General features: G+C 47.2%; 1 protein-coding gene across 1 annotated transcript in view; it reads right to left on the reverse strand.

The window, feature by feature from the left end:
* Positions 1 to 679: 679 nt before the first annotated feature.
* LOC144146138 (uncharacterized) overlaps positions 680 to 16,670 on the reverse strand; it is a gene marked incomplete in the record, with an annotated part of 88,655 nt that continues 72,664 nt past the window's right edge. Inside the window, 8 exon segments of the mRNA XM_077678094.1 lie at positions 680 to 879; positions 1,594 to 1,672; positions 5,421 to 5,609; positions 10,532 to 10,659; positions 13,605 to 13,706; positions 14,074 to 14,187; positions 14,737 to 14,839; positions 15,270 to 15,341. Coding sequence (XP_077534220.1) covers positions 695 to 879; positions 1,594 to 1,672; positions 5,421 to 5,609; positions 10,532 to 10,659; positions 13,605 to 13,706; positions 14,074 to 14,187; positions 14,737 to 14,839; positions 15,270 to 15,341 — 972 coding nt within the window.

Genomic DNA, 16,670 nt, shown 5'->3' on the forward strand with positions numbered 1-16,670 from the left:
AACCTTGTCAGTCCTGCTGCTTTTTTTCGCAGTGATTTCAAATGTGCCATTATTTTTTGAGTCAGTCAATTAGTTCCAGAGATAATTAGAGACAATTAGCCATTTTTGGAGGAACAACAGGCAAAACAGTGTTAGCCATAAAAACTGTTATCTTTATGTTTTCCAATACTACGAACCTTGGCGAATGCAATAACTTTTTGATGCATCGCTCGGAACTAATTTTACAGCTCATAAAGCTTTGGTGTTTTAAACGGGCTTTCGAAACGGTTCCTTGCCACTGGTGCCACCAAAGTTTAAGGAGCTGTCCAATTAGTCCCAAGCAATGCATCGAAAAACCGCTTCCCTACTGCATGCTTTTCACGCTGTTCAGGCATCCGTGGAAATAATGGGGCTCTTCCAATTACAGTATTGGATTCACCATGGATAGTCCACAGGAAGATATAGAAAAAATGAATGTGGATTGCTTTGTGGGGGGTCTGCAGTGAGTCCGAGACTGAAAAGCCGAGAGTGACAATGTCATCACAGCCAATCGGAAACAATGACCGTAACAGTGGCTAGAAAGCGCCCATACATTGCCGGAATCGGGCGCAGCGACAACTGGAGTGTGTCATCCCCTTTCTTTTCAGGTCCCCCCCGAATGCACGGCCATGACAGTGACACATCGTAAAACTTAAAATATACCGAAATACAGCAGTCAATGATCAGGAACATTTGCGGCGTACAGCTGCTGCACAAAGTGTGGTCGCCAGTCTGCGGGGAAGCAAGTGAGCAGCACACTCACCAGGTCGAGGAGCCTGATGCAGTCCTTGTCGTTCAGGGAGCCCAGCACCAGAACCCTGGTGAGCCACGGGTGAGCAGGCAAGCAGCACTGGCAGCCCTCTGCATGCGCAAGCACCTTGGAATTGGCTACACTCAGCGATTTCCACTCGATTAAATGTTTCTATGGGCTAGCTGATTATGAAAGGTTTGCTGTGCAACGAAACGTAGACGATCTGAATTTGAATTTTGGGGGTTTAACACGCCGAATCTACACCTGCATTATGAGGCGTGCCGTAGTGAAGGACTCCAAACTAATTTTGACCTCCTGGGGATCTTTCCACCTCCATGAAAAAAAGCAGCCACCACGGCCGGGGTGAAACATGGATGAGTAACAATGATGGAGAATACACAAAATGCAATGCCAGTTTCAATGATATTTGATTGTTACCAATACTTGACCACGCATTGTCCCACAGGAAACCGTTATCACCCCACCGCCACTACCCCCCAACTGTGCACCTTCATCACTACCTACGTAATGCCAGGTGAAGGTTGTCCCTATCTAGACTTCCAACCACCCCTACAACCCAGTAATGCAATATAAATTTATTTTATAATTTTCCCATCTCTGATTCCAATTGCCCCCTTTGTTGTTGAGTTGTCTTCAGATGCGCTAAGAAATACAGTGCAAGAATGATAAGCAAAACCCAAGCGATAAATGGCGCCCTCCAATTCATAATTCAGGCAAAATCCAAGTGCTTTATGCACGCCTTTCTAGGCACTCTGATCCCTGTCTTCCAAGCTTGCTCCCACACCCTCCTTAGCAATGCTCACCATCATGGGCCAAGAGCCGCGCGAACGGGAACAATGACTCAAGGGCATCCAGGGCAGCCATCTGCAAGTGGGTGTCCCTCTATGAAAAAGAAGTGAAACAGAGACAAGATGTCAAGCAATCATATAGGTTTAAGCACAAAGCACGACTTCAGACAGAGAGAGAGAGAGAGAGAGAGAAAGAAAAACTGTGGTTGATTCCTCTATCATAGGAATCAATAAAACACGAAAGGGAAATGTGCAGCGAAATCTGCAGCTGAGCACGATTTGTGGGTCGGCGGCTGTCTTGTGGGTGTGCTTGGCGAGCGACGTCCTGCTGGCGGGTCGCTTCGACAAAGATTTACTGGCGTCATTTCTGTGACGGACATGACGTCAGTGAAATCTTGGGGTATGGTGGCGTAAAACACTTTCGTGTCAAAATATAAAAGCTGAAAACAAACGTACTCTTTACGTGCGAAAATTTGCTTCCCCGCAAGAAGACCCTGTGTGCGGGGGTTCACCTTTACAGGCCGCTTACTTCGTTGTACTAGCGTCACTTCCGTGACGGATATGATGACAGCGAAATCTCCGTGTATACGGGAATAAAACACTTTCCTGTTGAAAAATGTTTATTGCAAAAAATAAAGGTGCAATGGATGATTTTCGATGCTTTATCATTGATCATCCAGGGTGGGTGGCGTCCCTAGTCCGGGATGCCATGGCCTTCAGCTGGTTGATGACTTCAGGAAAAAAGGATTTTGATAGGACAGACAACTACACTTTATTTCGCAGTGACAGCGATTATAAAGCTGTGTAAATACAACGTCACAACGCTACAAAAAGCTGTTAAAAGCATGACGGCAGCCGTGCACTCTAATTGTCCAGACAGTCAATCTCGCAAGCAAACAGATCAATGGAAGGCTTGCTAACACATCTCTCGCCTGTCTCAATAATCACATAGGTTTCGAAAATTTCCCTTTCGTGCTGTTTGCTGTATTTTTTCAATACTTTCGTCAGGTCCAATTCTGGCACACAGGTTTCGGTTGTGCATTGGGTCTTGCAATGTAGCATCAAGCTGCTTCCTGTACCCCTTTTCACTGTCGCGCCATGCTCCAGCAACTGGTCATTGAAGCAGTGCCCTGCTTGCCCGATGTAGACACGGCTGCACCTCAAGAGAACTTCGTAAACTACGTTTTTGACATAATAGAAGTGGAGTGTGATGCGGTTTTGTGCATGCAGGTCGCCTAGGCTCACACTGGTTGACTTTGCAACACAAGCACCTGGTTTGTTAGGTGCTTGTGCCGTAAAGGATTCAGGAAATCTTTTTTTCCTGAAGTCGTGCCTGGTGCCTTAACTCATATACAGTCTACGCTCGTTACAGCGGATCCGGCAACAACGGACTTTCAGTTACAACAGACCATTTCTGTTGGTTTGTCTGGTCCCCATGCATTTTAAATGGAGTCCACTCCGCTCACAACGGACCCGGCTAGAGCAGACTATCGGCTACAACAGACTAAATTTTAGGTGAAAATTGTTTCGACTGAACGTTTATAGCGGACTTGCGCGGGGCCGGCACCCGATGTGCTTTTTCTTTGTTTATTTTGGCAAGAAAACTATTATGTCTGGCAACATTGCTGGCAGCCGGGTCGTTGGCGCAGCCAAGCCAAGCCAGTGCCAGTGGCTTTTTTTTTTGTGCGACCAGCGGCATGAGCGGCAGAGTAGCTGATTTCACTGTCGGATAAATTAAGCGTAATTAACGCTGTTGAACATGGGGAAAAACAGGCTGACAACAGGCCAGAAGTACAGGCCTGTCTAATCAGAGTGTCCGCTCTACCGTCAAGAACAAGGCCACTGCCGATAAACGCGACTCCGGTGAGATTGAAAACAGGGCTATCGAATAGTCCAAGTGGTGCACTCGGAGGCGAGTCTGCCCTCGTCAGTTTTTTTATGTAATAAAAAAACTCTGGTTCAGTGAAGTTCGGCTTTTATTATTCCCACGCATGCATCGTTCCTGTTCCGTTCGGTGAAAAAGGTAAGAAATGCCTCAAGTAGGGGTTGTTCCCCATCCATTGTGGGTAATCTGCCGGTACCCGTGCGCAGTCCAACTGGTCTAACTTTCGATTTTACAGCTGTCCGTCATCAGAATATTTCATTACAGCTGTTTCAATGACCAGAATAAAATCGCTAAAAATGTGGAAGCTGCGGCAGCGATCCGATTTATTTGACGACCGGTTTCGGGAAAGCCTGCCTCGTCGTGAGGGGATTTTAAAGAGCCTAGCTAATGCTGATGGGCACGGCTGATGTTTTATAGCTGGTTTATAATTGCGCCTAGTTATGTTCTTGCTTTATTTGCTCAGCTTGTCTTGCGTCTTTACACGCTTGACCGCATGCGCTACGCCTTTTCGAAGTGCCGGTGCTAAGTTTTGGAAACGGTGTTTACGCGATTCTTTGCGCTCGCGCGAACACTGTGCTGAGATGCTGCAGGCGTGTAGAAAGAACAAAGTGTATGCAATATCGGTCAAAGTACCCACTGTAGGGCTCATACCCCCCCCCCCCTCCGTCGGATACTGCATACTTCGTCTACAGCGGACGTTTTTTTCCGGATTCAGAAGGTCCGTTGTAACGGGCGTAGACTGTAATGGCATACCAACTAGCTTGAATTGACATTAATTCAATATCAAGCAACTTACTAGTCTACACATAACAAAATGAGTGTTTGATAAAAGTCACTGGCTGTAATAGTGCAGTGATACGCATACATTTGTGCCCTGGGACAACTTTTACAACCCCTTTGAAACAGATTCTAGAAAAGTGAAAACATAATTATATTTTCACTCCTGAATCGCGAAACTTTTGCTGGGAACTGCATTCCATTTATTACTAATTCTTGCCAGCGCCAGACACATCCCACTTTTTGCAAGAGCCTTAGGACAGCTGCAAAATTAGTTCCAAGGAGTACATAAAAAAAACAATGCTTTTATTGCACTCACCAGGGTTCATAGTATTGGAAAATATAGAGATTACAGTTTCATGACTAGCACTGTCTTGTCTATTGTTCCTCCAAAAATTGGTAATTATCTCTAATTAACCTGGGAACTAATTGACTGACAAACAATAATGGCATATTTCAAATCAGTGGGAAAAAAAGCAGCGACACTGACAAGTTTCACAGGGTTTAATTGAAAATTAGAAGTTGTTTTAAGGGCCACGTCCCCCCCATAATTAAGCGGCACCCGAGTGTAGTTGGGGCTCCCTTGAAACGATAAACCAGGCTGTTCTCGGAGGGTACTACAGGTGCGGAATTCTCAGTTTGTCTGCTCCTTCATGTCCGTTTCAATCGCAACGTAGTTGCACTCACGAGGCCTCTGACCAATGACAAGCATGGAAACACACACCCCGCCTTGCTTGTGCCGCGCCGCAGGCAACGTTCCGTTCTGAGACAAGTACAAGCCAGGCACTTCCAGTGCAATGCAGAGCGTATGTGTTCGTACACTGCACCCTGCCCCAACGCTGACCTAACTCACGGTTCTTGCAAAAATTTCTGCATTTCTTGCTCTCAAACCGAAGCCGTTTGTGCCAAAACCAGTAGTCCTACCCACTAGGCTACTGAGTACGAACAGCAGGGCTCCTTTAGAAGTTGCTCAATACAAACAAAAAGGTCTTCTAAATGAACCAGCAGGTGGCGCTGGATGCACACAGGAAGTGGAAGGCTCGTACCCACAAGGGAACGGAAACTTGCGCACGACATCCGGTCATCTGCTTTCAGCCAATCTGGGCTCGCTCGAGATAAACATTAAATGGACAAAACTGAGAACCCCCCCCCTTGTGCGGCGTGCGGAGACGTTGAGTACCTTAGCCATGTGCGTGGCCAGTGCATAGGCGAGGCCGCTGCAGTCGGCATAGCGCAACGACACCCGAGCCACTCCCGCCCCTTGGAAGAGGATGGGCAGCAACAGCAGGGTGACCAGGGCACGGCCGGGATCCTTGCAGCCGAGTTCCCGCAGAAGGGCACGCTTCTCCACCAGCACAGAGCGCTCACCCTGCACATGGCACTCGCACTGCCACCTTGCCCGCCTTGGATGGCATGCCACAGTGACAAGTGCACTCACTGCTCCATCAACTCTTCGAACACAAAAGCTACGGCTTAACACTCATGCCTGTTCAAATCAATAGTAGTTGTTTATCGACGCTTTGAAATTCAAATTTTGACGTTTTCCCATTTGAATTTGGCGCTTCCTGATTGTGCTCTCAGAGCTGGCGCCATCTACTGAGTAGCAGAGACATTTACATCCTCCTTGCTCTTGTTTTTTCGCGCAGTGCAAATTTTTAAAAGAGCAATTGGAGTCATGTGATGGGCGCCGTGAAGATACAGCGATGGCGATGCCATTGCGCGCAACTACGTTGTGGAAACGCTGCATTTCTAGCGATTTGGACGAGCCTACACATGAATTTTCGGATGATATTAGCAGCACTGACTCTGAGGACAACTTTTATTGATCGGTTTTTTAGTCTGGAAAGTAAAAGTGTGCGAAACCAGCCGGGAACATGAAACCCCTGTTCAAGACAAGCCCCCCCCACAAAATGCGAAATTTAATTAGCATCGAAACTGTAAAATGTGTTAAGAACAAAATAAAGTAGATAAGAAAACCAATGTTTTCTGCGATGCAACCTATTTTTCACGAGTTTGAGGAACTGCTTTCACCGGTGGCACGAAACCCACCAGGGGCATTTCTTTTCAAGAAATTTTACCGTTAGGAATTTCATATTTGCAGGAGTTCTGCACTGCTACTATGTGTAAAAAATGTGCCTCAAATTTTTTCTGCGTTTTTTCTGTGTGGAGCAACACTGACGTTTTTGCTTGTTTTTTTTATTTGTCACAAAACTTTTCTGCGCAGCTTTCTTTCTTTTTTCACATAAACATTCTTGTTTGAAACAATTACCATTGCAAAGGAAATTTACACTTCTACTTTTCAATACCATACAATTATATGTTAGATATCTTTTGCGAATGGGAAAAGATTACTACTTGCTAGACTACCCGTGATCACTGCTTTTCCCGTGGGCAGGGAAGTGTTAAGGCAGCCATGAAGGCAAATTAGCACTTTGTTCAATTTGAGAAAACTAGCTTTTGGTAGCTCACTCAACTCCTTTTCAGCCCCGAAAAACATTCTGAGCGGGAAAAAAATAAGAAATATTGAGACATTTTTCAGTTTTGCATATTACATATTGGAATATAATAGTACTGAAAATAGAGTTATCAGAGCGTTAACCGCATGTTAGCATACAAGTGGTACAATCAAACTACAATTGCATAGCCGTGTTCCTCAGCTGTGGCTTTCATCGGCAACCGCCAATCGTGCAAGCAAGCCTCTGCAATGTCATGAAGTCCCGGCACAAAAGCAGCTGTTGAGGCTCCACAACCTTACTGCTTTCTTTAAAGGGGCCCTAAATAGGCTTCCGAAGGTCGCCATTTCAATCGCGCAATCGCTAGAGTACCCCTTCACGACAACGTGTACCAAATATTACACCTCTGCGTAAAGCAGGGGCCGCACAAACACGAAAAAAAGATATCACTTTCTCTCCTGGCTCACCAACCATGCCTTGCCGCCACACTGGCGCACTCTGACGCAGTTCTTTCCGGCTCTGACGCGCCTCTATGACGCACGAGACACTGCCCAGTGCGGCGCCGCGAACGCGAACCACAGCGACAGCGCTCACCGTGCAACCGGAATCTGGTGGGCGGAGCATGCGCGTCGAGTGCTAAAAAAAAAAAAAAAAAAGCGCGCGCAGGGCTTGGCGCAGCCAATGACTGCACGTACATCAAGGAGGGTGATGGATTGCCCTGTTTCTCTCGGTGGTCTTGCGCCGGGTCGATGACGTCGCGGCTTCCACAGTGCTTCGGAGGGGCTACTAGAGGAGGAGAGCCCCAGGCCTTATGGGCGGCCCCTTTTAATGAGCGATAACTCGGCTAATACTTAACGAATTTAAACAATTTTTGCGGGATGACGTTCCTTGGATAGTACTCCAGTGACTGCGCACGCAAAATCGTAACATTTGGCAGCCTATTTAGGGCCCCTTTAAGGGGGGGACATGGGTCTTAAAAAAACTTCTTTTATATATTGAGTAGACTCTGCGAAACTTGCCAGTCTTGTTGCTTTTTTTTTCCACTGATTTGAAATATTCCATTATTTTTTGAGTAAATCAAGTAGTTTCCAAGATAATTTGAGATAATTAGCCATTCTTAGAGGAACAATAGACAAAACAGTGTGGGCCATAAAACTGTAATCTTCATGTTTCCTAATTCTATGAACACTGGTGAGTGCACTAAAGGAACCGGTTTTTTTATGCATTGCTTGAGACTAATTTCACAGCTCATTAAACTTCAGTGTTTGAAATGGGCATTCAAAATGGTTCCTTGCCACTGGTGCCAAAGTTTAATGAGCTATAAAATTAGTTCAAAGAGGTGCATCAAGAAACCGCTTCCTATACGCCTCGAGTGCGGCCTGTAGGGGCGCCACTGAAATCCCCCTAGCGGCCCGTTTCGAAAGCAGCCGCGGGAGTCCACGTCTCACTCACCACTGTCGCCACTGCTTTTGCGGCACGTTCACGACCGAGATTTACCATTTTCAGGCGTTTGAAATCCATGTTTATGTGGAGCAGTCACTCTGTTCGCAAATGGAGTGTGTTTACGAGAGTGTAAATGTTTCTGACGCGATTATAGTGTGGTATATTTGGTCTGTATAAGCGCCAGGTGTGTGTGTCACAGGCCAGCGTCGCGGAACCACCGTATGATGGAGCCGAGTGTAGTTACACTGCCGTGAATTTACTAGCAGTGTCTCCGTAACCACCGGTTCCTCAGGTTTTCATGCTACGGGTATACACTACGATGTAAATCAGTTTTGTGCGCTTACATATTCAGCGGAGCACTCATACCTGACAGCACGCCAGTTACGTTTGCCAATATTATACCTTTGATATTGATCACCACCATTTACAAGCCAGTCTGTGTTAATTCCGGGAATATTCAACAAAAGTACGATGGACAATGCATAATTATACTCGGGGATCAGCACACGACAGAGTCGTCTTGTCGTGAGGTGAGTGGCCGCAAACATTCATCTGCTACATATATATATCCTCTGCGAGCACAGCGCGGAGATGGGCTTAGAATATATTTCGCGTCCACGACTAAATGCTGCTTCGAAATATCGTCATATGGCACAAGGAGCCTGTAGAATAAAGCAGAAACGGAAATCAGAGGGCCTTATCACATGCCACACTCTTACAACGACCCCTTTCATCGCTTGTTGAATTGCCTACCCTGTATACTTCCAAAAAATGCGTCAGCTGTACGATCAGCTGTTTATTGAAGTCGAAAAACAAAAGGACAGTGAACGCGAGATTTGTGTGTGATTACTAAAATGTTCATTGCTTGATTCCGCTCCGCATTTGTACACAGCGTCCCCCTCCCCTCCCCCCACCAATGTTTCTGCGAAATAGCAGTGCGTTTCGCGTATAGTTGCTCTGGTGAATCCTGCCTGGCTTAAGTTTCGACGAACGTCTTTAGCATGTCAGAAGCTGCACTGCTTTTTTTTTTTCATTTCTGTTAGAGCTATTATGTTTCTTCTGCACTTGAACAGCATTTATTTTTCCGTGGTTTCATTAACCTGCCTTGGTTCTTGTTATAAGGCGTGTGTGGGCAAATATTTAACGATGCAAAGGCTTGGAATATAATTAACATTTTCGCATGGTTTATATTCTTATAAAAGGCATAAGTTATTGTCCGGGACTGGGTTATCATATCCCCGAAACATAATTTTCTGCTATGTATTCGAAACAAAGCCGCATTCGCTGTCCACGCTGCAAAATGAAGTTAACCTCTCACTGCGCCAGTATCAGGTCTAATTGAGGTGACAGTAGAATTCATTTGTGCTTGACGTATTTGGAGGGGACAGTGGTGATATGCTGCTACTGTCGCCAATGCCCGGAAGAGCGGCGACGAAGTGCGCAGAACCACGTCCCCGGGTAGCTCTTGCAGGCGATCGCGTACTCTACGGAGACACAGCTGCTTTTGAAGTGAACTAAACGTACTCTTTGCTTATAGACGTCACCATAACAAGTTTTTTTGGGGCGCGGAAAGGCGAAAAGAAGCAAAATAAACCAAAACACTGCACGAGCCCCTACCAGCCGCGCAGCGCAAATTTCGTCAACGCCGCGGAGAAGCGGTGGCAGGCGGCGCAGCAATCGCAAAGCTCGAGGCGTATAGTGCACTCACCAGGGTTCGTAGTGTTAGGAAATATTGATTGGTTGATTGTAGGGTTTAATGCGCCGACGCAATGCAGGCAATGAGGCGCCCTGTGGTGGAGGTCTCCGGATTAATTTTGACCACCTGGGGATCTTTAACATGTGCCGAAATCTCGTACACACGAGCATTTTTGCTTTTCGCCTCTATCAGAAAAGCAGCTGCCATAGCCAGAAATTGAACCCGCGTCCTATTAGGAAATATGAAGATTACAGTTTTACGACCAACACTGTTTTGTCTATTGTTCCTCCAAAAATTGCTAATTATCTCTAATTATCTTGGGAAATAATTGACTTACTCGAAAAATAACAGCATATTTCAAATCAGTGGGGAAAACACAGCAAGACTGACAAGTTTCACAGAGTTTACTTGATAATTAAAGAAGTTTTTCTAAGAGCAGTGTCCCTCCTTAATATCTAGATTTGAAGTCTGCGACAATACTGGTATCGCTATTATCAGGACACAGCAGCCTTTTTATTACAAAAATTGCATTTTGTATTCATGGCCTCTTTAGGTACGAGGCATGCACTATCCTCAACTTCTACTGCAGTACTGCACAACAGGGGCTTGAAGCTCTCGTTATACCCAACGTGCAATGCTGTCACCTGTGTCACACGATGTGATGAGCACACACAATCGTCAGCCAGGGCAGGCACTCACCACAAGTTGGGCGCGCCGTTGAACCTGAGCCAGAGCTGAGAGCAGTGACCAAGAGTGCGGGGTTCCCGCGGACAGCTGTGACTCAAGCCAGGCCAGCCAGGGGGCACTCGAGAGTAGGAGTGAGGCAGCTGGGATGGGAAGTGACAGACCTCTTACTTTCACTGCTGCTCTATGCGCCACTTAGCTCGCTGAGAACTCTATTACGACTAGGCAAGTACACGGCGCAGCACTGCAGCACACGAGCACGCAGCGGAACTCACTGCCACTGCCAGAGTGTGCAGGAGTTGGACAACCCGTGGAAGTTACACTCTGATATGTCAGCAAGTGGTCCACCCTCCCACAAATGCCAACCGAGAAATTGGAAACTAGGAAAAGAATAAGCAAACGGAAGTGGGTTCCTCGCTCAAAACAATTGCCCCTGTCATCGAGTGTTATTTTTTTCCCTCCATTTTCTCTTTTCTTCCTTGATGAATAGATGCCAAGGTTGAAAAAAAAAAAATGAACAGAACCATGGAGGCACCATTTGTGAGTGGGTTTAGATAATACATTTGGGCCAATGAAGAGCTCACAAACAAAGACTCTGCAATGGGTAAAAAAGGCCCTTCAGCATATGACTATGTCAGTACAGAAGTGTCGATCGACCCACCCTCCCCTTCTCCAAAAAGTCAGGTCCATTGAGTACACTGAGGCAGTCAATGAATGCTCACTGCTGCCAAAAGATGACTGTTGTCAGGTGCTATGTTTATAGGGGTATAAAGTGCATACATGAACCACTAGAAAACAATCCAGGGTGGACAACATCACAGCTCAAATTAAAGAAAACTGAGGCATAACCAAAGAACGGTGAACACAAACTTCAGTAAGATGAGTAGTATAAATGCTGAAAACAAGGTGGAGCAATGGGCCTCAGTGACGTCGTTTAGGCCATTCCAGGGGTGCTAAATGAGGAGAACTGAAGACGGCATGGTTGGTTTTTCCGCGTCTTTCACGGCGATTTGCGCGCTCACCGCTTCATGTACGTGTAATATTTGGCTCAGGTATTTCTGGTAGTGTAAGCTAAGCGTCGCGCAGGTTTACTTGCACTGCTCGAAAAGTGTTGCAGGGTCCCTTTCAGGGGCCTGAAAACCTGGACACGCAGGCTTTTTAAGTGAGGAGCACTTTAGGGGACCAGCTTTCTCATCATAGCTCATCCGGGGTCATGGTATCTGGCCACCATAGTAACGCGGCGTCACGCACCCGAATAGAGGCTTCAAAAAGATCACCACTTCCCCTGGATGGGATCAAACTTTAGTCCCGCACATTGCAAAGGCGATGTCAATCTCCTCCCTGCGCCACGCAGGCATACGTTAGTCATATGCAAAGTGTTGGGGGTGAGCTTTGCGCTGCGCTGTTGCCACAGAGGCTGCTGTTGCTAGGCCACAAATAAGTACAGAATAATATTAAATACAAAAAAAATATGAATTAATGCATTAATTTCCCTAATGAATAAAAATTCAATGCAGTGTTCCTTTAAGGACATTTCAGGAACTGCGGCCCCTCTCAACACCAGGCTGGTATCAATACCGTGCATCAACACCAGGCTGATACTGAAACTAGTTAAGAGAGGGTGCCACTAGGTTTGTGCGAATATTCGGGGGCTTCGAATATTCGAACGAATATTGCAGTATTTGAATTCGCTTCGTCGACTCGGAATTTAAAATTTCAGATATTTCGAAGTATTCGGGGTGAACGAATATCAGAACTGCGTTCAAGTATCGGTTTCGTTAGGCAAGCCGCAGTGCCATTGACATCAGGCCTACATCTTGACTACATGTGGAGCCAAGACAAGCTAAGCCACATTCAGAACGTTATTGTAGCCTTCTGCCTTCTTAAGCGTGACCCGCATGGCGTGTTTATGCACGCGATTCTGGCGCGTCGGCATTGCACGTGCGATTTTTTTAGACCCGCATCATCGACGATTCCGCACGCGCTGCAGCTTCTGCCTCGCTCAGAAAATGACGCGCGTCGCGCGCGGAAGTGGAAGGAGCTTGATGACTTGCGCCAATGGGGAGGCGTGCCTCATGGCGGCAGTTTCGAAGCGCTCGAGACAGCCGGCTGGCTCCGCCGGAGATGTTTAGGCTTACCACCCCGGCAGATATTGCATGGGCGCTTTTACTAGCGGCACGGATGATGTTTTATAATACCGTTTTTTGCCCACATTATAAGCTCCTTTACTGCACAAGCAACTTCATGTGTGCCTTGAGCGGCATTATAGAGGGCGCTTAAAAGCGGTCGCTTGAACTCCCGACACCACTTCGCGGCAGCCACCACCGGCCGCCACCGGCCGCGCCGCGCGCCGCGTGTGCCGCGCGGGGTGGTTCCGCAACAGCGGCAACGCGCCTGTGACATGTGCCGCACGTTTTCACGAGTAGAAAACAGCCCGGCCGTTCCTGGAGAAAGAGCGACAAAGAAAGGAGAGGGCCCATACGTTGCCGTCGCTTGCTCGCTCGCCGGTCGGGTACCTCGCCGGCTCAGATGTATCATCCGCCGGGCCCCGCAGGTCCGTTCGTAAGAGCCAAAATTTTTCCCATTGCAAACAATCCAATTTTGCCGTGACTTATCAGAAATTCTTATTATTCCAAAATTCGTATCACCCAGAAATGTACCATCAAGATTCCACTGCATAGAACTTTTTTATGAAGGTCCCACCAGGCCAGGAAGCTCAGTGTCTCAGTGACAAGAAGCTCAGTGACACCTGACAACTATTCGAATTCACTTCGAAAATATTCAACCCCAAGGACTATTCACTTCATATTCGCTTCGAACTAAAATACCACTATTCGCAGAAGCCTAGGTGCCACAGTCCCTTTGGCGAATCACTGCTCTGCACTTGACAGCTTTCACATTGAGTGGAACTGCTTTTATTTTTTATTTCTAGCCTCCATCACAAGAACAGCCACCATGGGCGGCACTTGAATCACCCATCTCATGTTCAGCACAGCCATAGCCACTGAGCCATTGCAGCGGGTACCCAAAGTGAGCACGCAAGCACTCGCAGAGGCAGTAGCAAGTGAAAGCAGTGAAAGCTGCATACCAGAGTCCACATCTGTCTCAGCACCTCTCAGCACAGTTGACAAGTAGGCAAGAACGGTGCTCTCGTGTGAAGCACCAGACTTCTCCAGGCTCAACTGCATGACTGCACAGAAGAACCCGAACCAACGGAGTCAGGCAGAGGCCGACAAAATCACAAACGCACCGTTTCTGAGTCACCCCTGTGCCAGGGCCCGGCAAATTTTGATAATACCCCTTGAACTACATCGATGACAAGGAACTGAATGCCAAAGCACAATCTTCCCACCCTACTTTATAAGCCGTGACACCACTGAAATTCTTTTTCCTTCCCTTTCACCCCCAGCCCAAATGTATGATGTTAATGAATCGATCACTCCATGACCACCTAGGCTTCCCCCCCCCCCCACATGTGTCATTCAAAGCACGAGCCCCTTGAATGGCCCTGGTCACCTTGCGCAAAGTGCGAATAACGGGGAACAGCCACTACGCACCCTGCTGGAACAGCTGCAGCTCCCCGTCGACCAGCAGCCCTGGCCGGGAGCCTTCCCTGCACTGCACCACCAGCTCCAGCAGACGCCACAGGGGCCCCTCCCCCCCAGCTCCCTCTGGGGGCAAAGGGCACACGCGGGGTGAGGTGCTAATAAGGCACATAGCTTATGGAGCACGGCACAGATGGAGCTGATGGCACTAATGGGGTAAGACGCTAATGGGGCTGATTGTGCAAATAGGGTAACACTCTAATGGTGCAAATAGGGTAAAGCACTAAGGGGGCAAAGTGCAGGTGGGACTAATGGGGTACAGCGCTTATGGGGTAACATACTAACAAGGAAAATTGCAAATGCGGTTAAGCACAAATAGGGCAAAATACTAATGCAGCAAGGGGCAAACGCTAATGTGGTGAGGCACTAACGGGTCAAAATGCTTACACGAGCCAAATAGAGTAAGATGCTAACGGGGAAAGGCACAAATGAGGAAAGGCGTCATGCAGCAAGGTGCAGATGGGGCTAATGGGGTAATGCAGAAATAGGGTAAGGCGCTAATAAGGCAAGGTGCAAGCCAAATGAGGAAAGATAGAAATAAGGAAAGGCAAAAATGGTTCATGACGCAAATGGGCCAAGGCAGCCAGCAAGTGCCGCGAAAGCAAAACAGCCTGCCTCCTGCGGCCGTCCTGTGGAGCCCACCGGTGAGAGAAGGCTTGCAGGGACAGGCACAGCAGGCCACTGCGCAGTCTCGGCTCACCAGCTTGTTGCTGGGACTCTGGGGGAAGGGGGAAACGAGTTGGGGAGGTCAGTTGTAAGGAAGATCAGCAAAGGAAGCCTTAGTTCACGGCAAAACCCCACACGCGTTCACTTTTGACAGTGGATATACATTTGCCTGCCAGAATGCAACATCTGGTTTCTAAAAACTGTGCAAGCTATCTACTCAAAGCCTCTCTCTCTCTCTCTCTCTTTTTTTTGTGTGTGTGTATACACTGGCCCATGTGCATGCGTGCACATGTGTGCATGTATATATATACACACAGCTTTAGTTTAATGCTCGCCGCCATGCTCATTCTCACAGTATGTTGTTCACAGCACATAGTAATTCAGCAAGTGACAAAACATAAACACTAAGACCACGGGCTTCCACAAAACTCAGGAGTGTAGAATAGTTTTTGTAACTTCAACAAAAACACAAAAATTATCACCCTTTGAATCAGCATCTTGACAAAGCTGGCTGTCTTCTGTGCCACGCTTTCTTCTGATGTAGTCAGGAGCCTCTGTAAAAAGGTAATGTGCAGTTACACAGATGGGCACTTCACATGTTTTCACCCAAAGTACACTTAAAAATAAAAAAGGCGAGATGTTGCTCATTACATGCTTTGAATAGCTGGTTCATGAGACTGACAAAATGCAAGTTTAGATGACTGTTACAAAAGGAAAATATAACAAGAAAAATCAGGCTAATTTAGCACAAAAGTACACACCAACACACAAGTCAGGTCAGGACTTCAGGTAGTGCATTTTCTCGCTCCTGACCCACTTATACATCAACCCAAAACCCATTAGGAGCTACGGGAACGATACAAATGTACCACCACACATTAGCACCCTCACAGTTGACTTCACACTGAGTGCAATATTGTTCCTAAATGCAGTTATGTTCTTCGTGATTAGGACTCTTGACCTGAGGGGGACATTCTGGCGTGACTCACTGCTATCATCGTCATCTCTCCCTGTCATTATCACCACCAACCTCTTGCGCACCTGGGCTTGTTCATTCTTCTATGATGGTGCTTTGGCTCTCGTTGCATGGATCTTGCCAATATACACTCTATTCCCGTAACAATATCAACCTCCATGAAAATGAAAGCACACATTCAGCAATGTGTGTGGTCCCAATGTAATGAACCCATCACCCCAGTTATATAAGAAAAGTGCCATCATACACTGTGCTTTGTACCACATCTACCATGCTGATTTGAAATAGACAGCTACCACGCCATAAAAGGTTTTCACCGTAAAAGGCTAGCACATCATATCTCATAGTTTCTGACACATTCACTTTCCCAGGGCACTATATGACCTACAAGTGGTAGCAAGCAATAGCGCTGTGCATGCAAAGAAAAATACACAAGACTAAACTTTTTTTACCCAGCTTTGAAAACACACCAGCTAGAAAAAAAAAAGAAATTACGCCCATCTTCCCGTGAGGGAACCCTGATGTGATGCGACGCATCAGGGGGGAGCGTTTGGACCGATGCTGGTATTGGATTGCGTCAGTCCACTCGCTGAAGGGACCGTCGCTTCCATCACGTCTTCATCGGAAGAATCAAGTCAAGCACGCAGTCGTCAAGCAAAGTGATGCGAAGTCGAACGAGAGCGAGCGCTGACTGAACCACCGCAGCGCGCTACCCGCTTTATATTCACAGCCGCTGAAGGAGAGGAGACAGCGGAAGAGAGTCGCGCATGCGCGCACTTGCGCGACGAGAGTGGAGCGAAGCGAGCGAAGTGCGCGCATGCAGCTGTTGTTTATGATAATGAGACGGAGTAAGAGTGTTGCGCACAGCTGTCGGAGAGAAGAGTGGAGGAGAGTCGCGCATGCGTAG

This window comes from Haemaphysalis longicornis, unplaced genomic scaffold (assembly GCF_048455015.1).
Source record: "Haemaphysalis longicornis isolate Haplotype H1 unplaced genomic scaffold, Haemaphysalis longicornis Haplotype H1 scaffold_7, whole genome shotgun sequence".
NCBI lineage: Eukaryota > Metazoa > Arthropoda > Arachnida > Ixodida > Ixodidae > Haemaphysalis > Haemaphysalis longicornis.